This window comes from Chelonoidis abingdonii, chromosome 1 (assembly GCF_003597395.2).
Source record: "Chelonoidis abingdonii isolate Lonesome George chromosome 1, CheloAbing_2.0, whole genome shotgun sequence".
Taxonomy (NCBI): domain Eukaryota; kingdom Metazoa; phylum Chordata; order Testudines; family Testudinidae; genus Chelonoidis; species Chelonoidis abingdonii.
The window spans coordinates 106,424,871-106,446,953 of NC_133769.1; the positions used below are offsets into that span (position 1 = coordinate 106,424,871).

The 22,083-nt window shown below is 40.3% G+C and overlaps 1 protein-coding gene across 1 annotated transcript in view; it reads right to left on the reverse strand.

Moving 5' to 3' along the window:
* Nucleotides 1-22,083, reverse strand: part of STAB2 (stabilin 2) — a 159,274-nt gene that overhangs the window by 110,250 nt on the left and 26,941 nt on the right. The window contains exons 10-18 of the mRNA XM_075068859.1: nt 17,838-17,971; nt 13,183-13,265; nt 11,937-12,086; nt 10,105-10,248; nt 8,390-8,452; nt 8,169-8,288; nt 6,850-6,903; nt 5,771-5,851; nt 2,229-2,381 (exon numbers count right to left, since the gene is read on the reverse strand). Coding sequence (XP_074924960.1) covers nt 2,229-2,381; nt 5,771-5,851; nt 6,850-6,903; nt 8,169-8,288; nt 8,390-8,452; nt 10,105-10,248; nt 11,937-12,086; nt 13,183-13,265; nt 17,838-17,971 — 982 coding nt within the window. The remainder of the gene's footprint in view (nt 1-2,228; nt 2,382-5,770; nt 5,852-6,849; nt 6,904-8,168; nt 8,289-8,389; nt 8,453-10,104; nt 10,249-11,936; nt 12,087-13,182; nt 13,266-17,837; nt 17,972-22,083) is intronic.

Below are 22,083 nucleotides of genomic sequence, written 5' to 3' on the forward strand. Positions count from 1 at the left end.
GAACTGAGGAGTGGTCGGGTCAGCAGGGGTATATATCCGCCGCCATGGCGGCGCCACTCCAGGGGACGACCCAGCCGACCCATTGGGGGTTGCTAGGGTAAAAATCTTCCGATGAACGTGCACGCAGTGCGTGCACACCTAACTGGAATGGATATGAGCAATCACTCGAAGAAGAAGTAGAGTTTGTCAAGGCTTGAAAAGGGTTCCCTGGTTCCCACTTGAGTTAGACTATTCATGACTGATGTTACCCCCAGTCTCAGAAATAAATTAGAGTAATCTCTGAGTGATGGTCCAAGATGTTTCATGTTTTCTATAATGTTTAAGAGCGTGATCTACAGTAACAGTAATTATGTCCACAGACTTCTCATGGGAGACAGTGGAAATTTTATTTGTGAAAGAACTGAGAATCAAGCCTTAAAATGTTCCATGTTTTGGATGTCCATATATCCAATGTTATACAATGCACACAGGAACATAGGACCAGATTTACAAAGGTATTTAGGATGCTGATAAGTGTCTAGTGTGATTTTTAAAAGATCCTAAGTGATTTAGATACCCAATTCACATTGAAAATCAATGGGAGTTAGGCACCTTATCTGCTTAGGAACTTTTGAAAATCCCACTAACCTCTTTCCTTTGTAAAGCTGCCCCATAGTTCTTTCTAATGGTACCAATATTTCCAGTATTCAGTGTCACACAAGTCACCTATTTGCACACTTAATGAGTTCTCATTAATATAATAATAAATCTACATAATATTGCTTCTCATCCATACATTTCAAAAGTTCTAAGTATTATTCTCATTTCTCAGAAAGAGAAGCTGAGGTACGGAGAGATGAAGTTTCACAAGTCCATGGTAGACCCGAGTACAGAAACCTGGTATTCTGATACCAGTCCAGAATGCAAATATCAGATGTAACAAAAGGTCAGTAGCTTTATTTTTGGTTACGTATTTTTGTTTTAAAGACAGAAAACTTGGTCATGTAGATCCCACTTTTAAATTACCTATCGTTGTTGCAATGTTTGTTAATCAAGGCAGGAAATGAATCCTACTCAGGTGAAAAGGTTTTGTTCAAGGAATTTGAAATACTAATGTATTTTAGGTGTCACTCAATTTCCATGCCAGGAACTGTTGTGTGGTGTTGTGCCCAGTTTATGATTATATTGCACACATGGCACTTAGTTATTACCACGGTTAATGGCTCTTTATCATCGCCTCGTTCATTTCATTTCATTATGAATGGATGCTGTCCAGTTCAGCCGAGGTTTTGCTTCAGAGTTATGTTTTTGGATTGTTGTAAGTGAAGATTGTAATTGTTTTGCCATATCACTGTGTCAGAAATGTCTTTGGCCCAGATATGTACTTGAGTGTGATCCAAGAATAGATGATCAGAGCAACATCTATAGCAGACAAAAAGCTTTTCCTGACAGTTATTCTGCTCCTTACCAGACTATCACTGCTGCCAAGTGTACAAGCGCTATAATGTGCTACTCAAATTGAATATGAGGTGGGGAACTCAATTATTTGAAATATGCAATAGTTTTTGTTTCCTAATCTGAAGAAATAAGGTGCAAAATGGAGCATGGACAAGTCCATATGTAGTATTTATTTAACTGTATTTTCTTCACGTGTCACAAAAAGAAAATGATTGATCTTAAATAGTTACCATGGGAACTAGAAGTGGCTATATACTGATATAAGCACAAGTGGAACTCTGGGAACAGATTGTTTGACTGGAAAGATAACTAATTTTAAAGGATCGCTATAGAAACTGGATGAGAACTTGAGATGGGACGGGATGTGCTCACCCGAGTTTTTAGTTCACAATTGACCTGTTTACATACTAGGCTGTCTGCAGGGCTGCGTATTGTATCCAAAATGTTACCATACTTTTTGCTGATTTCTCTGATGTTGCAATAAAGAGGAGATTAAAGTACCATGCAGGGGCGGCTCCAGGCACCAGTATGCCAAGCGTGTGCTTGGGGCGGCAAGCCACTGGGGGGTGCTCTGCCGGTCACCGCAAGGGCGGCAGGCAGGCTGCCTTTGGCGGCTTGCCTGCGGAGGGTCCGCTGGTCCTGCGGCTTTGGCAGACACTCTGCAGGTAAGCTGCCGAAGGCTGCCGGCTTGCCGTGCTTGGGATGGCAAAATGCCTAGAGCCGCCCCTGGTACCATGCATGGAGTACTTAGTGGCTACTGTCTGAAACCTTGTTGTACTGGCTTTCCTTACCATTTTAATTTCACTCCTTCCCCCATCACATCTGTGTGGTAGAATAGGAACAATTGAGGGAGGAATAAGAACACCTGCAAGAGTGTATATTCGACCGTTTTTGGCAACAATATCTGTTTCTTCTGTTTCTTCACCATTCACCAAGATTTGTCCCTGCAGAATAAAAGAACTTGAAATCGTCTTTGAAAACTACCACACCACTACCTCATGATGTTCTAATTTCATTATTTTTAGTGATAAAATGGTTTAGCGCCTGGTTTAGTTAATTGGCAAATCCTATCTTTCACATCCCAAAGGCAAATAGTGTACCTGGATTACACCTTTTCCTTGACATCTGCTCCACAAACATAAAAGCAACATCTGAGCCTAATTAATTAATCCTCTCAGCTATCTTGTGAGGTCAGTAACCAAGGGTCTGATCAATGTCCACTGAAGTCAGTGGGAGTCTTCCCATTGACTTCAGTAGGTGTTGGATTGGGTCCATAGTGTCATCGCAATTTTACAGATGGGAGAAAAATGAGAGAGAGGTTGTGATTAGGGCTGTTGATTAATCCCAGTTAACTCACACGATTAACTGAAAACAATTAATCGTGATTAAAAATGTTAATAGAAATTAATCACAGTTTTAATCACAGTTACATAGAATATCAATTGAAATTTATTAAATATTTTAGATGTTTTTCTACATTTTCAAATATATTCAGAACAGTTACAACATAGAATACAAAGTGTACAGTGCTCACTTTATATTACTGTTTTTGATTACAAATATTTGCACTGTAAAAATGATAAAAGAAATAGTATTTTCCAATTTACCTCATACAAGTACTGTAGTGCAATCTCTTTATCATGAAAGCACAACTTACGAATCTAGATTTTTTTTGTTACATAACTGCATTCAAAAACAAAACAATGTAAAACTTTAGCGCCTACAAGTCCACTCAGTCCTACTTTTTGTTCAGCCAATCATTAGGAGAAACAAGTTTGTTTACATTTATGGGAGATAATGCTGCCAGCTTCTTATTTACAATGTCACCTGAAAGTGAGAAAAGATGTTCATATGGCACTTTTGTAGCCATCATTGCAAGGTATTTATGTGCCAGATACGCTAAACATTCGTATGTCCCTTCATGCTTTGAACACCATTCCAGAGGACATGCTCCCATGTTCATGGTGCTCTTAAAAAAATGTGTTAATTAAATTTGTGACTGAACTCTTTGGGTAAGAATAGTATGTCTCCTGCTCTGTTCTACATGCATTCTGCCATATATTCCATGTTATAGCAGTCTTGGATAAAGACCCAGCATGATATTTGTTTTAAGAACACTTTCACTGCAGATTTGACAAAAGTAAAGAAGGTACCAATGTGAGATTTCCAAAGATAGCTACAGTATTTAACCAAAGATTTAAGAAGCTGAAGTGTCTTCCAAAATCTGATTGGGACAGGGTGCGGAGCTTGCTTTCAGAAGTCTTAAAAGAGCAACACTTTGATGAGGAAACTACAGAACCAGAACCACTGAAAAATGAAAATCAATCTTCTGCTGGTGGCATCTAACACAGATGATGAAAATGAACATGCATTGGTTTGCACTGCTTTGGATCATTATTGAGCAGAACCCATCATCAGTATGGGCTCATGTCCTCAGGAATGGTGGCTGAAGCATGAAGGGACAAATGAATCTTTAGTGCATCTGACATGTAAATATCTTGCAATGCTGGCAACAACAATGCCATGTGAACGCCTGTTCTCACTTTCAGGTGACATTGTAAACCTGCAAATGTAAACAAACTTGTTTGTCTGAGCTATTGGCTGAACAAGAAGTAGGACTGAATGGACTTGTGGGCTCTAAAGTTTTACATTGTTTTATTTTTGAATGCAGTTTTTATGTACATAATTCTACATTTGTAAGTTCAACTGTCATGATAAAGAGATTGCACTAAGTGAATTGAAAAATACTATTTATTTTATTTTTACAGTGCAAATATTTTGTAATAAAAAATAAATATACAGTGAGCACTGAACATTTTATATTCTCTGTTGTAATTGAAATCAGTATATTTGAAAATGTGGAAAACATACAGAAATATTTATATAAATAGCATTCTATTATTGTTTAACAGCGCAATTAATCGTGATTCATTTTTTTAAATCGCTTGACAGCCCTAGTTGTCATCTGTCCATGGTCATAGTGAATCAGTGGAAGAACCAGGGTTACAACTCAGGAATTCCATTCATGCTCCTTGAGATTTGAACAGCCCTCTTTGCTATTCTGCTTTGGTGAATTATTTATACAGATCTAATTTTCATCCTTAACACAATTTTGGCTAATGCATGTGAACAGTGGAAGGAAGTTTCATATATCAATTAGCTTGATATATGAAATACCTACAGTATTATTATTTTTAGAAAATGTACTGCACACTAAAAGCATTTTCAAGAGACTAATTTATAGCTCACTGATTAAAAGGCTGCATCTTGAACTAAGAGTATGACCCATCACTATTTTTTTAAAAAGTATGTTAGATAATAGAAATTTACATAAGCTTGACTTTTTTACATAAGCTTGACTTTTTAATTTTGTTTCCACTTATTTAATTAGCAAAGATCTCAGGATTTGGCCTAAGTTTTCACTCAGTCCTTACTCATGTAAACTCCAGTTGAAATCGATGGGAATCTGCCTGATGAAATATTGAGTGAAAACTAAGGGCAGGTCTAGGCTAGGGAGAGAGGTATGTTTTAAAACATGTTAGCTAACACATTATTAAACAAAGCTTGGCACCTAGTGTAGTTAGGGTTCAATACCTTCAAAAATGTGTTGGTTGGGTTCATCATGACCAGCTAAAACATTTTTAAAAATGTTAAACCCAGTCTACACTTGATGCTGAAAGGTATTTAAGAATGCTAACCAACATATGTCAGTGGACACATTTTAAAAACACCCCTACTCTCCTTGACTGGCCAGGGCTGAAGGAGGAGCTCAGGATTTGGCCCAGTCATAAAAAAATAATAAAAAAAATTGTAGACCTTCCTGACAAACCCATCCAAAAAATAATTTATATTTTCTAAGTGTGTTTCATAGTGCTGAGCCCTGAAGGGCTCTGGTAGTGGAATGCTGTGAATTTTCCACTCACTCAAATGGGAAATTCCTTTGATCCCTTCCCATTTCAACACTACAAAGTTTTGTTGCCATATCTCTGTTGTGGAAAAGCTTCACATCTTCTTCTGATTGACATAGCTATGGCAGCAAAATCCTCCACATAGACTCAGCTATAATGGGAAAAGAACCCATTTGCCAGTATAGTTTGTCCTTTGGGAAGGTGGTTTAACTATACCATCAAAAGAACTCCTTTTGCTGTTGTAAGCTGTGTCTTCACTAGGAGGCTCTGCTGGTATAGCTATACCGGTATAGCTGTATTGGCAAAGCCTTTCTAGTGTAGATGAGCCTGAGGCTCAACAATTTTTCACTTGCACCTAAAGTAACAGGATGAGTGGATCAGAAAGGAAAGTTCAACAGTAAAAAGTTGACTTCTCCTTGACTTACATTGCTGGTTGCGTTAAAATAGATGAACTGTCTAGCCATGGTCTTGACATGCTCTATGGAGATGAGGCTGGCAACCTCCAACTGCAATGAGTAAAAGTGATTAAAACAAACAAGGAATGTGTGATGGGGGTTTTAAGCTGACTGTCATCTGCTCTTATCAGAAACAGATTGTTAACAAAATCAGAAAAAATTATGAAGAAAGGAGGGTGAAATCCAGCTGGGGGCTGCACTGATGCAGACCAATATAAGAGGACCCTCATCTGGGAAACTATATGTGTGGCCTGTACTGAGCTTATTAAGACTCCTGTCCCCAACCTGGTGCAGAGGAAGCACGGGCAGCAGCAAGACAGGAATAAGGCACTCTCATACATGCGTGATGTCATGGGACTCTATGTTCTTCTGTTTTGACTCTGGTAGAAAAAGGGGGAAGAACTGGGGAACTTGCTTAGATATTGACAAAGCCACTTCTCCCAGTTTAAACCAGGCAGGTGTCAATCTTAATAGCATCAGTTCAGAGTCATATGTACTCATTTTAGTGACAAAGATATTTTTCCCCTTTTTATTCCCGTTAGCAGTGCGGAGCCGACACAGCCAAATTATGTACCATCTCACTTATCAGTAATTTAGCATGTTCCAGTTGCAAGGTGTGATCCTGTCATCTATTGGATTATATCTCAGTGGCAAAAAAGGTGCATTTACATCAAAATACCTATCTTGATTTAAAATCCTAGCGTAGATAAGGCATAAGTAGTTTTTACTTTGATGTAGTTAGTTGAGGTCAATGCTAAGCACCTTATCTGGGGTTGTTGCTGACTAGGTACATCAGATAAAAACCACAGTACTATGTCTCCATTAGGAGTTTACATTAAGTGGGGCATTTCTATGTAAAAAACATGCCTGTTTTGCAATGAAGACAGTCTTACCCCATGTGCTACCCTATTGAATAACACTGAATGGAAACTGTGTTTAGAGAAACCTTTTGCTTTCAGTGATGCAGAATGTTTGAAATCACACTGCAGGGCCAGCATGCTGCTTTCCTGGACAGTGATAGGACAGGACAGCCAAGCAGTTACACTAACCTGAGCATAAGAAACAATGTGGTATCGAACGAGCTCCAGACGTTTCCATGCACCCTGCACAAGTGAACAAAGGACTTTCTTTAACCCAATGCAGATAGCACAAATCTGATCTGCTTTAACACAGCACCGATAAAATAAGGATATTTTTATCATTTACCTGAGTCTTGAAAATGTCTGTATTATCAGTGACACTCCACTGAAATCCAAACAGTGTTCTCCTCATTGCATCTAGTCTGTCCTAGAGGTTACTCCCATCTGGTCTCTGTCCTTGTACTTTCACCCGCATTTCCTTTTGGGGTGACCTTTTATTTGCTGTGCATTTCCCGCTAGATGTTCCCTAGGATCAGCGCGCAGAGGAAACCATCCTCCCCCCACCCCCACGTTAATCTTCCCTTTTCATCCAGATGAAGTGGAAAATCTTGGGGAGGTGCTAGTGAGGGACATGTATCGTCTCCCAGCTCCAGCAGCAGTAAATCTACCCAAAACATAATGAAGCCTGAAGCGCATTAACTCCTATTCAGTGTCCCCTCTGTGCTGTGAAACTTTAGAGAGTCTCTGGGGTCAGCTCCCAGGGAAAGCCTTGTCACTGTGGTTTCAATGGAGCCATGCTACCAGGAAATCAGAATGGGAGCAGGGGGCTGTAGCCAGTGGGGGTTCACAATGTTTCTCTGTATGGGACAGAAAATCTGCACCCCAACCCTTGGATGGAAGAATTCAGCAGATCATACTTTGTTTCCACATTTGCGAGGAGATGGGCTGATCAAGCCTTTTCTATCAGGAACTTGTAGGGCAGTGAATTTTCCAGCCTTCACTTTGGGAGCAAGTAGAAGGGGAGAGGATGGATTAAGGGGGTGAGGACATTTTTGCCTAAACATGAAGATATTAGCAAAAACCACGAGGAGGATTAGATAAATCTAGTTTCTGAAAATGTTATATTTTCTTGTTCCTTAGTGTGAAAGTTTCACTTTAAAGCGGCTTAGAAGCATGGAAATTACCATCTGGATCAGACCCAAGGCCCATCTAGCCCAATATCCTGTTTCTGATGCCTCAGAGAAAGGTGTAAGAACCATGCAGTTGGCAGTTGTGGTGTAATCAGTCCTTCATATTAGCCTGGGTGGTATTCAGTCTGCAGAGAGCTTATGGCCCTTTGGGATTTGCCATAGTGATGATGACTACATTAGCTCTTTTCCTGATTGATAATAGAAAAAGATTGACTTAAACCCAGAAGTACAAAAGCTTAGTTTTATCACCACCAAAGCTGTAAAAGATACCTACTATATAAGAATTTGTATTGCTCTGCGTTATCTGAAGAGTTATACCTCTGTAGAAAGCAGGTAGTCCAGTGCTCCATCTTTCATGTTATCCAAAGCATTGTTGTTTGGAACAAAGATTGTGTAAGGTCCATCATCCTGCTCCAAGGCCAGTCCCAGGATAGTTTTCTGTTTTTTATTTTTATTTTTTTAAAAAAAAAGGAAATTACATACTACTTTTGTTGTGCATTTAAAAATAGCTTTATAGAATTCCACTTCTATATTCTTACCTCTAACATGGATCTAAATCGGCTGTATCGTCTGTTGTCTTGAATCACTGTCATTATGGTCTCCTAAAAATGTATTTTTAATTTTTGTTACATTATAGTTAAATTAGAAATTTAATAACTAACACATTTAAAATTTATTCATTGCATGATCTTAAGTGTATTATCAATAGTAAAATATACTTTCATGCTCATAAAATCCTTGTTTACAAATACTTGAATTATTGAATGAGTCTCAGTCATTAAAGACTTGGCTGTATTTGTTGTTTTTATGTATTATTTGTATTGCTGTAGGACTCAGACACGCCAGCTGAGATCAGAGCCCCAATACGAGGCACTGTTCTTTCACATAGTAAGAGATGGCCCTACTCCGAAGAATTTACATTCCAAATTCACAAGACACACAAAGGGTGGCAGTATTGGAGGATTATTATCTGTATTTCCCAGTAAGGCAGTGAAGTACAGAGAAATTAAGTGTCTTGGCCAAGATCACTCAGGAACATGTGTCTTCAGAAGGTATCTTAGGTTGGACACTGAAAAATGGAGACACTCAAAATTAGTGATCATTTTTCAAAATCATGGCCTTCAGTATTTTGGTTGCTGGTTGAACTTAACTCAGATCAGAAGTTACCCAAAAGTCACTATCATCTAATGGCTGTTCTGGGGTATACGTTCATGGTTTTAGTCCAGTTCCAGTGGACAGGTGTCCACATGTCAGAAATCATCATTACAACTAAACCTTCCATTGATCATCTCAGCAGAGAAGTAAATGTCTGAATGGCATGAAAATTACATTATCCCCTCTTACTTTGGAGGCTGTCCCTGCAGGTAGACTTGCCAACTTTCTACTAACACAAAATTGAACACCTTTGCCCTGCCCCGCCCCTCCTCTGAGGCCCCACCCCGCTCACTCCATCCCCCCTCCCTCTGTCGCTTGCTCTCCCCACCCTCACTTGACTCATTTTGACTGAGGTGCATGAGGGGGTGTGAGGGCTCTGGCTGGGGTGCAGATTCTGGGGTGGGGCTGGGGATGAGGGGCTTGAGGTTCAGGAGGGTGTTCCGGGCTGGGATTGAGGAGTTCAGAGGGTGGGAGGGGGATCAGGGTTGGGGTTGGGGCAGGGGTTTGGGGCCTGGGAGGGAGTCAGGGGTACAGGATCTGGGCGGCGCTTATGTCAAGCAGCTCCCAGAAGCAACGGCATGTCCCCACTCTGGCTCGTACATGGAGACATGGCCAGGTGGCTCTGTCTGCTGCCCTGTCTGCAGGTGCCGCCCCTGCAGCTCCCATTAGCCATGGTTCCCAGCCAATGGGAGCTGCAGGGGTGGTGCTTGGGGTGGAGGAAGCTTGCAGAGCCCTCTGGCTACCCTTATGTGTAGAAACCAGGAGGGGGGGACATGCTGGCTGCTTCCCAGGAGCTGTGGAGCATGGAGATTAGCAGGGAGCCTGCCATTCCTGCTGCGTGGTGCTGCCAACCGGACAGTCAATGGCATGGTCCGCAGTGCTGACCAGAGCCACCAGGATTCCTTTGTGACTGGTGTTCTGGCTGAAAACTGTACACCTGGTCACTGTGCATGCAGGTCACAGTTCAGGCACATTGGCAGGGTAGAGTGAGGAAACCTGTACAGTTGCTCTCCATCAGGCATCTTTCATGAGTCCTAAATTCATTTAAAAGTAATATTTTTAAAAAGTCCTGCTGACACTTGTATGTATGAGGCCTCACCTCTTTATTGCTCCCAAACGTTGGCTCCACGTTGTCCATGGCTTTGTCAATAATGTGCAAAATTCCATTGGAAGCAATTATATCCCCCTGTAAGAGTTTTCCTTTCTTCTTACTTCCCTGAATCCTAATTTTTAATTGGTTGTCCTAAAACAAGCCAGAGAATAGGCACTGAGTCCTTTTTTCTTGGAACTGTTGCATTTCTGTGTGGAGCCTGTATTGCATACAGCATATTGCAGGGCCAGCATCTGAAATTTAAATCTATTACATGCCAGGGCCTGGTACAAAGTTCATCAAAGGAAGTGGAAAGACTCCCAGTGACTTCAGCGGACTTTGGATGTGGCCCATATTGCTTGGTTACAGGACAGCAAAGTTCAGAAGAGAAGCAAGGATGGTGAAGAGCATTAGCCTAGTGGTGAGGGGGGAGGGATTTAACTTTACAGTAACACAGCTCTGATAACAGATGCTAATGAAAATCTGCCAGGAAACCATTTAAAGTGCGATTGAAGCTAATGGATAAACTCCAACAGTCTTGAGGGAATATAAGCCATTTCCTTATAGTACATATATTTAAAACAACAAAATGTTGCTGATTGTGCTTTGTACTGAAATCTGCAGGAAACCTCACAAGCCTCAGACGGCATTTGCACTTTCCTGTTACAAAAGGAATGGCTGTTTGTTTAAAACACAAAGCAAGTCAGATCTGTTTTCTTAGGCCTGGTCTGCACTAGAAATTCAGTCTGCATAACTGTATCACGCTGGGTGGGGAGAGGGGTTTGGAACTCCAGCCCCCCAACTGGTTTATTTAAGATGGCCAAAGTCTCTGTGTAGAATAGTGCTAGACTGACAGAATAATTTTTGTGTTGATGTAGCTACCACCCTTCAGGGAGATTAATCACCTATGCTGACAAAAGAATCCCTCCTGTCAGCATAGGTAGTGTCTACGCTGACATGCTCCAGTGCAGCTGTGCTGCTATAGCAGTTGAAGTGCAGACTTACCCTTAGATGCTACTGATCTACTAAAAGAATTAAGGAGAGATGGATTTCAGTCATCAGACAGGCTTAAGAAATCAAGAGAGTTTTTTTGGCTATGAATAACACTACCTGCTTTTAAAAAGAGTTTTTAAATGTAGTACGCATCCATATGAAAATATGAGGTCAAATCATCCATAGTGAAACTCCAAATTCATATCACTGGAGTTGATGCACTTTACCCTACCTTTTTCAGAGTATTCTTGCCATATTGATTTTATTTATATTGATGGCTTATTTTGAATATGTGTTTCAAAAGGGTGACCAAATTGTGGCTCAATGGACCACAGGGTCTATAATTCCGCTGTGGTTGCTCTCTTCCATACAGAGGTACAGGGTTCTGCCTGAAATCTTCTATCTCCATCTGAATGGCATCCACTCTGTTTTCCTTACTATTTGAGATTCTTGTATCGTGCTCATCACTGTAGTAGAGGGTAGTACGCTGTCTGGGCAAGCCATGTCTCTGTGTTTACAAGGACTTTATTTTAGAGAACATCTTTACTAATCAGTAAAAACTTCTTTGTTACCTGAGGAGTTATGTTGGAATTCTAAGAGTGAATTCCTGCCTCAGCCAAAGTCAATGGGAGCATTGCTGTTGGCTTCAATGAGACCAGGATTTCACCCTAGCCCTCTGCAGTGTTTGGACTCTGGCTATTGTATAGGACTGCATTTCCTAGCCAGAAATCTAACTGCACCCTCCTGTCTCAGATTGAATGGGACTGCCATTCTCCTTGTTAAATAAAAGAAGCAAGAAATCCCCTGCTGGTGCTACTCCTTATAGCAAAACCTAGACCCACTCTTACCTTATCACCTTTTAATATCTCCCCTGGCTTTCCAGTCAAGGTGTAAATTGTATCTGTATTATTCAAGCTATTGGTGTTCAGCTGACCAGCAATTATATGGAGTTTTACAAAGTACTGGGCATTCTCCTTATTGCTCAGGAGGTCCTTTATCTAGAAGAGCAAAAAGACAGTGATTTATTTCTTTACATTACAGGCTTTATTAACAAACAGAATTAACCTCCCTGATGAGTTCATGTTCTGTCCATATATTTTTGCAATAGATGTGTCTGAATCCCAGATGGTTAATTCAGTACATAGTACTTCCTGAAATGAGGAGCCTTCAGGACCTGACCCAAGGCCCACTGAAATCAATGGGAGTCTCTCTGACTCATGCACTTTACACCCATGCTTAATCTTAAGCATGTGAGTAGTCCCACTGACTTCAAAGGAATAGCTGGATGGTCAACACTTTGAAAATCAGCTCTCTTATTTAGGCACCTAAATATAGATGCAGAAATAGAGCTGGTTGAAAATTTTTCACTGTTGTTTTTAACAATAGAAATTTTTTGATGGAATGAATCAAATTCATTTTTTTTGTTTGGTTTTTGTGTTTTGTTTCCCCCCACTTCCTCTCCCTTTGCATCCTGGTCCTATCCCAGTAGGGGGAAAAAAAGGGACAGAAATGTAGGAAGATTCCCCCCAAACCTGACAATTTTCAGTTTGAAACAAAACAGAAAAAATAGGGTGAAAAATTTTCATCAAAATAAAAAACTTTTTTGTTTTGGTAGAAATTTTTTCATTGAAAATATTTTGATTAGCCCTACTTAGATGCCTAACTTTAGGCATTCATTTTTGAAAATCTTGGCCTTAGAATTTTTTTTTAATTGTAAATAATTGTGTGTATATGTATATATATAGGGGTAAATGGAAGTAACAAACCTAAAGATTTAAAGTAACATTGCATTATAGCCAGACTCAAAAAATAAAGGTGGCTGAAAGAGGAGCACTGTATAAGCTCGAAAGCTTGCCTCTCTCACCAAAAAAAAAACTGGTCCAATAAAAGATGTTACCTCACTGATCTTATCTCAAAACAACAGACATTTTTTTGTTTCTCATTCAAGTGTGGAAGGTTTAGTCTTTGACTCCTAGACACATACAATTAGTGTTAAATCATACTAGCTTGAAAAGGTTGTATGGAATGCAAAATATTATACAAATCTGATTTTTGACATTTAAAAAAAACAAATCTCCCCCCCACCACACTTACATTAATTCCTTTGAATCCCTTGTTTATTGGCAGTAAAACAGTAAAAGGTCCCAGACTACTTAGAGGCCATTCGTAGACATTTTCTTACAAGAAAAAACAAATGACAAAATGAATACCATGATGGATTGTGTATTCTATATTCTGTACAATGTCAGGTATACTGTCAGTGCCAAAAAAGCAAAATAACAATACCTGTGATTGTTAAAATTTAATAGCTAAATAACTTGGTGATTGGCCTGGAATATGAGCAGCAAATTATGGATGGAATCCAAATCATCACTGAACCTACTATATATGGTGAGGCAAGCACATTTAGAATGGTTTTTAGTCATCCAGCTTCCATGGAACAGAACCCAGTGCAAGTCTTGAAAACTGGGTTTCCTCAGCCTTGTATTAGTTTCTGTCCAGGAGCAGGCTTACTATTTGAAATAAATCCAGCCCTCTGGGGAGTTGCCAATTAACTGCTGGTAGTGCAAATACCAGAGAACACATAGCTAGGTAATAAAAGTTAATTTGCTATTCACAGTGACATATCGTTTGCAAAACAGCAGTTTCACAGCACTGATTCTACGGTTCAGCCCTTTAACAGTTTCGCTATTAAGCCCTGTTTTCAGAGGTTTAAAATTATAACACAGCTGAGTGAAAAATGCAGTTTCGTTCAAACCAAAACCATTTGTGAGTTTGTCATGAATTTGTGAAATAGTTTTGGCCAACAATTTTTTGGGGCTAGATTCACAAGGGGACTTAGGAAACAATGGAGAAAGAGGAGCACCTGTAACCTTTAGCTCGGTGATTGGGGACCTTACCTAGGATGTGGGAGACCTAGATTTGAATTTGGGATGGGATTCAGTCTCTCCTGTTGAAGCTGTTTCACTGTATATAAAATACTAGAAAAGACATTGAGCCACTGTGAGAAGGGTTCTATAGCCTGGTGGTTGGGGCAGTCACCTTGGGTGGGGGGAGCCCTGTGTTAAGTCCCTGTTTCAGAGCAGGAATTCAAACCTGGCTCTCCCACATCCCAAGTAAGGGTCTTAACCACTGGATTAAAGGTTATTAGCACCAACACCTCCTCCAGCTGTTTTGTGAATCTAGCCCTTTAAAAATGCCCAGAAATAAAACATTTCCAGTTGAATTAAATGTTTATTCAATGAAAAATGTTTGTTTTACCAAAACACTGAACAAGTTTGTATTTATTCCGGATCAAAATGACTTTTTTCCTCTTTTTTTCCGAACTGAAAGCAAACCAAAAAATCAGTTATTCACCCAACTCCAATTATAACACAACAGTAAAAGTTTACTGACAGAGCATATTCCTCTTTTCAGAGTTTATCACTGGTATTGTGTACTCTAGAATTAATATACAAAATGTAGTTTTAGATGCTATAATTTGACTGGAAGATGCAAAATATGCAGGTTATTTACCTTTTATTCTTTAAAAGACATTAACATGCAGTTAATGTGTAAAGCAAAGTAACCTGTGCAGTTAATATGCATATGTCATAGGTTCTCAGTGCTGGCGAAATGAAGGGGAACATTCATGCCCCAGGATTGGTTAAGGGGAAAGATGGCTTGTTATCTCAATGTTATTTTTTGTTTTACAGCAGTACCAAAAAGCACCAACCAAGATCAGGGCCCCATTGTTCTAGGCACTGTAGAAACACATATGTCTACCCTGCAGCTGGGAGGCGTAATTCCCAGCTTGGACAGACATACACATGCCAGCCAGCACCCTCAAAATAGCCATGTGGTTGTGGTGGTAGCTCAGGCTAGCTGTCCGCATACATTTAACACGGGCAGACCCCAGTCGTCATTGGCCAGGATCAAACTTGAGACTTCTGGAGCTTAACGTATGAACCAAAAGGTACCTGCCTTTTAGCCAAGGCTGTAGCACGCTCATCAATCTGTAGTTGGTCTAGGTGCCACTAGAGGGGAACAGAGTGCCACACCAAGCAGGCATGGGTTACATACCAACCTATGGTCTTGGACGGACGGTACTCAGAGAGCTGGCATGAGCTGCTGCCTGTGTTGCCACAAGCTTGAACAAAACAAGCATACCTATGTCTGCCTGAGCTGGGAATTATACCACCTCCCAGCTGCAGCGTAGGCATACCTATAGCGACACACAGTCCTGCCCTGAGGATCTTAGTCTAATTAGACAAGACAGACACAGGGTGGGAGGGAAAGCATAGGCACACAGAGGGGAATGTGACTTGTCCAAGCTTACACAGCAGGTCAGTGGCAAAAGCAGGAATAGGACCAGCTTCCCTGACTGCCAGTCTAGTGACCTATTCTTTGGACCATATTGAAAGTTTGTTGTGCTTGAGTCATGATACAATCTTTGGATTTTTTTTTTTTTTTTTTTTTGGAGCACCAGGCCTGGATTTAGAGACCACCTTAGGGCTCTGTTGCCCTAAACAACAGAATAATGTCCGTGCCTGCTAGCTTCAAGTTTGATGTTCAATTTGATGTTACTGACACCTAAAACTGCTGTTAGTCATTCCCACTGTCCTGCTGGACACTGCCATATCTAAAGGATTATAGGATAGGTAAAGATTGGACCAAGAATAGCGGAATATACAGCACAACAAATGAGGTGAAACTCTGATGCAAAATATTCCCATTTTCACTGCAAAAAGTGGGTCTATTGGCAAAAATTACCACATTTTATCCTTAGCTAAATGTAGGATCTTCTCATTCTTCTCCAGGGAGGCATTCCGAACCTTGTGCAGATTTATTGCAATAACTGGGCATAGTGAAGAGGATTATGCAAACAATTTATCTCTGTATTTCCTGCTTTTAGGGATTTAACTCTGACATGTAACATCATTTTGGAACTATCTGTCCGTAGCTTCAGTTTTTTAAGATTGTGACAGAAGATGATGTATTTTCATTACTCTCCTCGTGAGATGCTTGCAATAACTGGCTTACTCAGCCACCTGAACTATTTGGATTCTGATAAAATGTGATCGAGATGCAAGCCATCCTGGTTATGGAGTTTGGCTTTGCAAAACCAAAAGCATCCTAGATTTTTTCCCAATCAGTCTTCTTTATAAAAGGCAGTTCATAAATAAGTCACTTTTCATTTTATTCACCAAACACTGCTCTGCACTCCATATGAAGAATCTGCTCTAGCTTCCAAATTCTTTGCTGTCTTCTCTCCAGCAGTTCCCTCCACTGTTACCATCCTTCCTGTTTTCCTCCACTTCCAGCCAGGCCTCTTCGCCCATTCCTCTTTCAGCAACAGTATTAAAAACATCATAAATGGCAAAATTCCAGCAGCGCATCTGCTTTATAATGGCCAAACATGTAGCTCACTTGTGGGATTGTATATTTTTTTCCTGATATCATTAGACTGCACAAAATATCAAGCTGTCTTGGAAAGGGGTTGGAAATTATGACCGAATATGCTGGTAGGTCTTTGTTCTGTCTGTAACATGTATCATTTCATCTGGCTTGTGCCATCAGCATAACATATGATTTGATACTATGCAGTACCATAACAGCTATTTTGTACAGTGGTAGCAAAGTAAATGTAGATAGAGCAAGATGCTGGAAGTCAGGATTCCATGTATACCCAGCTAGATCTTTGATCCCACTTTATTTCTCTATGCTTCATTTTATGCCTCTGTTGAATGAGGATAAGAATCCTTACCTACCTCATAGAGGGATTATATTCATTTAATATTTAGAAAATGCTTTCAGCTCCTTTAGTGAGAGGTGCTATGGAAATGCTAAATGTCATCTTATCTACAAAATTTCCATCTCAGAGCTAAGGCTGACACGGTCTCAGTCTCTTTGAGTCCACTGAACTAGCTATGCTTCCTTTCACACTACTGAACTGCCACAGGTAGTCAGAGAATCCTACTATCTGCTCTGTAGAAGAGTTTAGCCATAACTAAATGGCTAATGGGAATCTTGCCACAGCCCTAGTGCCATTAGAGGTAGCCCTGGAAGGGCTGCTTCCAATGGCTGTGCACTGATTTGAAGGACCTGTGGTAATAGTATTTCCAGCCCCAAAGGCCAGTTGTGAGTAGGTGTGGCTGGACACCAAGTTACCTGAGATCTTAGTGAAAAATCATTGAAAAGCCTTCAACTCTAGTGACTGGTTTATACCAGTTTGCATTTTCAAGGCTCTTTTTGCAAGGAATAGAGCTAGAAATGTATTTCTTAAACAAATATAAACTGCAATTCTTCTTTCCTTTTCTAAGTCTCTCATATTAGAGGTTCCTCCAGCCCATGTGCTCCGGAAGCCCGCCAAGATGAGATCTAAATACAGAATGTATCAAAATAAGCAAGTCCAAGAGCCACTTTTTGGAGTCCTCTCTCAAAGTGATTAGAAGAATAGACACAAGTGAGATCAGTGGAAGACGAGCCTCTTTTTCCATGCATAAACTGTGTTCTCATTCTTAATTTCAGAAATTGGGCTGAGACTTATCTTAATTCACATGATATTCTCCTAGAAGGTTTGCTAGAGCCCTTGCAATCAGCTGTCACTCAGCCTGACAAAACTAATGAAACACTATATTCTTCAGGGACAGAGTGAGGTACCCTCACACTTTTGGTAGGCTTAGGAGTTTCTAGACTTCAGGTTAAATGTTGCTTCTTTTCTGACAGCTCTTCAGACTAAATCTGCATTCTTTTCCTTAGGTACCTACCAATGAGTGCTATGGCAGATGTCAGTTTTCCTTGCCACTGTCCTCCCGGTTCAGTGTTCAGGTCTCTGATGCGTTCCATTATATTTCCATAGCATACAAACCCATCACCTACATAACCCTTCTGGCAAGTACACCTGTGAAAAGAACAAAATTTACCTTCAGCATCAGTTGGATACAGATACTGTTGTATCAGTAAAATTTTAACCAGATGTAATTGAATTGTTGAGAATCACTTATCTGAGTTCTAGCGTTTTGATGATTTGCAAATACATTTCATTTCCCTTTTTTTGATCAGTTCTACAGACTGTCAAATAGCACTTGATTAACAAATGATTCCTCAGTTTTCTGTCACTTGTCATATAAAGTTAATACACTTATTCATTATTTGACCAGCAGTAATTTTACTTCACTGCAGTAACAGCGTTTATTCCTATCTTAGCACAAGACCATATAAAGTGACAAAACTGAAGCCACGTGACATTGAAGCAAAGATAGAGTTCCAAAATTAAAGTCTGTTTGCCAGATTTTATAGTTTCTTTAAGCTAAACTTCTCTGGTCTTATCTATAAAGAGGTTTGATATGGGCTCACTGATCACCAAGCTGCAGCTACCTACATTTGAAGCCATGTTTTTATTTGCCATAATGTACACTGTATCTCTGTCACATATTGGCAGTTATTTGCGCATGTCTTTTCATCAAATCAAAGGTGTGGTGGTTAAAATACTGATATCAAACTAACAGTCATTTTTGTCAACATTACTGGTGGTTTAGCATAGTTTTTCTACAGTCATTATGATATGAAATCACATGCTTTCATAGTGTGGGTTTCTATCCTTCCTCAATGTGTGCGCTACTGCTCTCTATTGAATGGAATGTATCATCTGTTCAAATACCCAATCAGGTTGCCCACTAGAGGCTCCACCCTCCAAAGGATGTTAGACCTTGTACTGTTACAATTGCACAACCACAAATGTTTCTTGAGTAGCTGCTAGTGTACATAAATGGGCAAGGTTTTTCAAAAGTAGCAATTTTGGGTGCCCAACTTTGAGACACCTTGAAGGGGCTTGATTATTAGGAGGGCAGGTGCTCAATTCTTTCTGAAAATCAGACCCCTTTAAGGAGTCTCAAGTTGGGCACATAAAATCATTAGCTGATTTTGAAAATCTTCCTAGGCTGCCATCTTCACTAATGCTGCCACTGATATTTTGCACTTGGTAGGTTGCCTGCAGGCTCTGCTGTGTGGTTTTAGCGGCAACCGTGGCTGAAATTAAAAAGTCGACAATAGCACCCTTCCCAGTTAAGTCTTAAGCAAGTTATATTATCAGACAAGCCTTGTATTTAATGATTCATCTGGCTGAGTTTTCTACAAGCATCATTAAAGGAGTATTATTCCACACAATCAAAAGTATCTTCTTTATATGATCAAACAACCTCAAGGTGTCCACCTCCTGTTTATATTTATTACACATGCACATCTTCTGCCAATCACCCCCGCCCCCCACATGTAGCGTAGTGTTAATCCAGAACCAGATGGTGCTCTGTTCCCCTGTAGATCTCCTTTTCCTATATAGAGGGGGGATGTGTGACAGCTGCCTCCAAGGTAACACCCTTCTTGCCCTAAAGTCCACATAGTCATCCCTGAGTCTGGAGAACTAGAAGTTTGGAAGGAGATTTGGGACTGTGATCAAAGGGCCCGTGTATTGCCCTCTACCAACGCAGTGGAAAAACAGCAGGAACGTTAATTCAGACTAATGGCCATACTTTTCATGGAAGGCCCTCTGAGCTGGTGAACACTCCCCTCTTTAAGGGGATCCCTTGGGCATCGGCACTGCCACAGAGCATGAGTGGGGAGCAGGGGACTCCAGATCTGCTGCAGAGGCACAGGTCCTTTTTGCCTTGAAACATTTGGGGCTTAACCCTTCTTTCTGTGGGGGAAGGGGAGTGGTTGGGCAAATCTCAGGCTGTGGGTGCAAGAATTCAGTTTCCTAGAATCTGGGCTTTAAAAAAGCTGAGAAACAACTTGGCAGGAGAAGCAATTTTTGAAATAATACAGAAATCAGATTAAGACTTGTAAATTAATGCTGCCTTCTTTTACAGCAAAGGCTTGTCAAGGAAGAGATTGCTGACCACATTTGTTTGTGGTCGTTTCTAGAGTCACAGTGTGCTTAGAAATGTGGGCTGTGCATTGTGGTTTGAAATTTAATTTAATTTAGTCAGAAAAATACCACCTCTGATTGTGCAGAATGGAGTTAGAAGCCAATTTTTTGGTTTGGATTTGAGTGCTGCAGAAATAAAGATTTTGCAATTATAGCTTCTGCTTGGGAGCAAAGTTTCCAATTTGAACTTCCCTTTGCTTTTTAAATGACTTAATTTATCTGTGTGTGTTGGGGCAGGGAGCAGCCAAGCAGTTGCCTATATTGGGTAACTTTTGTCTCTTGTTTGGAGCATGTACCTGGTGCAATTTGTAAAGTCTTTCAGTGTATATGTGTGTTTGTTTTACTTTGAATGGGGCTGTTTCCATCCACTGTTTTCCATTAGTGATGGGAACAGCTAAGGAGAAGCAGGCCTAATGCAAACCAGGCATGGCTATTTTTTAATCTCTGTTGTTGGAATGAAACAGAATGGGGAAGACTCATTGCACCAGCTGTGGAGGGATGTGAGTTGTAGGGGAGTGCTGCTTACCCAAGCTAGGGAGTGGGGAAGTATCTCTTTCTCTTTTCAGCAGAGAAGAGAGAGTGAGAGAGAGAGAGAGAGAGAGAGGGAGAGAGAGTTTCCCTGCTTCTCCTCTGCTATAGGAAAGAGGTGTGGCTACTTAACCAGTGTTTTTTATTTTAGGAACTGAGTCAAAATAGAGAGAAGTAAAAAAGCAGAAGAGAGAAGTCAGGGAAGAGGTTTATAAGCTCCAGTTAGGGGGCAAAGATTGGGGGCCCCATTTTGCTTGGCATTGCCCCAAAGAGTTTACAATTGAATGTGCTTCCAATAACCAGCCCTGTTAACTAGCTGAGCTGCCATATTCTGCACCAGCTGAAGTTTCTTAGTGGCCTTCAATGGCATAGCTGTATGTAACTTCTGTCTTGAAGAAATGTTGTTTAAAATTTTTTAACACTGATGCAAAAAAGACCTATGTGGGAACAGAAATAGTCAGTAGCAATAGTCTACTCTAGGGGTCGGCAACCTTTCAGAAGTGGGGTGCAGAGTCTTCATTTATTCACTCTAATTTAAGGTTTTGCGTGCCAGTAATACATTTTAACCTTTTTAGAAGGTCTCTTTCTGTAAGTCTATAATATATCACTACTTTACATACAACAATAGTTTAAATAAGGTTTTTAAAATGTTTAAGAAGCTTCATTTAAAATAAAATTAAAATGCAGAGCCCCTTGGACCAGTGGTCCAGGACCAAGGCAGTGTGAGTGCCACTGAAAATCAGCTCATGTGCCACCTTCAGCACACGCGCCATAGGTTGCCTACCCCTGGTCTATGCTATTTTATAACTCCGAAACTACAGGTACAGTGTCTTCCTCTAAGCAAAGAGCTTCCACAGGACGCTGAAGTGACTGAGGCAGCAGACCAGCAGTACAACTGTGCATTAAAAAAAACCCCAAAAAACTGCAGAGGAGGTGACACAATGGAGAGAGCAACAAAACATTCTGGGTCTAGCTCGGGCCACCACAATAACTTATTTTCAAGTGTAACAAAGGAAGAAGAGCTGGAAGTTGGAGACATATAGGTTTAAAATTTGAGCTCCAGTCAAACACAGCAGTGGCATCGCTTCCCTGTATACTTGTGATACAACAGCAGCATCCGTAGCTCTTGATTATGGCTGTGCACCCATCTAGCTATCACAATTTTCATTCAAATTTTTTTTGTTTTACTATAAATAGCTTTTCCCACAAACTGGAAGTTTCAATCTTTTCAAAAATTTCCAGCTTTTTGGGGACATCTAGAATTCCCTCCGATCTCTCTTTTTGCCACAGAATGTAATCAAATGATGTTCAGGGGGATTTGTTTTTTTCTGAGTTGGAAAATGTAAAATAAAAACCCTTCTTCAACTCTTGAAAAGTTCAAGTGGCAAAATGAAAAACGATAAAGCATGAAAGAAAACTCCTGGACAGCATTCATTTTACTTTCTACTACTTTCTTGTTGGGTGAATTTTATTTTTACTAGTTTTACTAGACTGTAGCGCCAGAGTTGCAATGCTGGTTCCAGAGTTAGCCCAGATATTAAATTTTATAAGAGTTTTCTGTT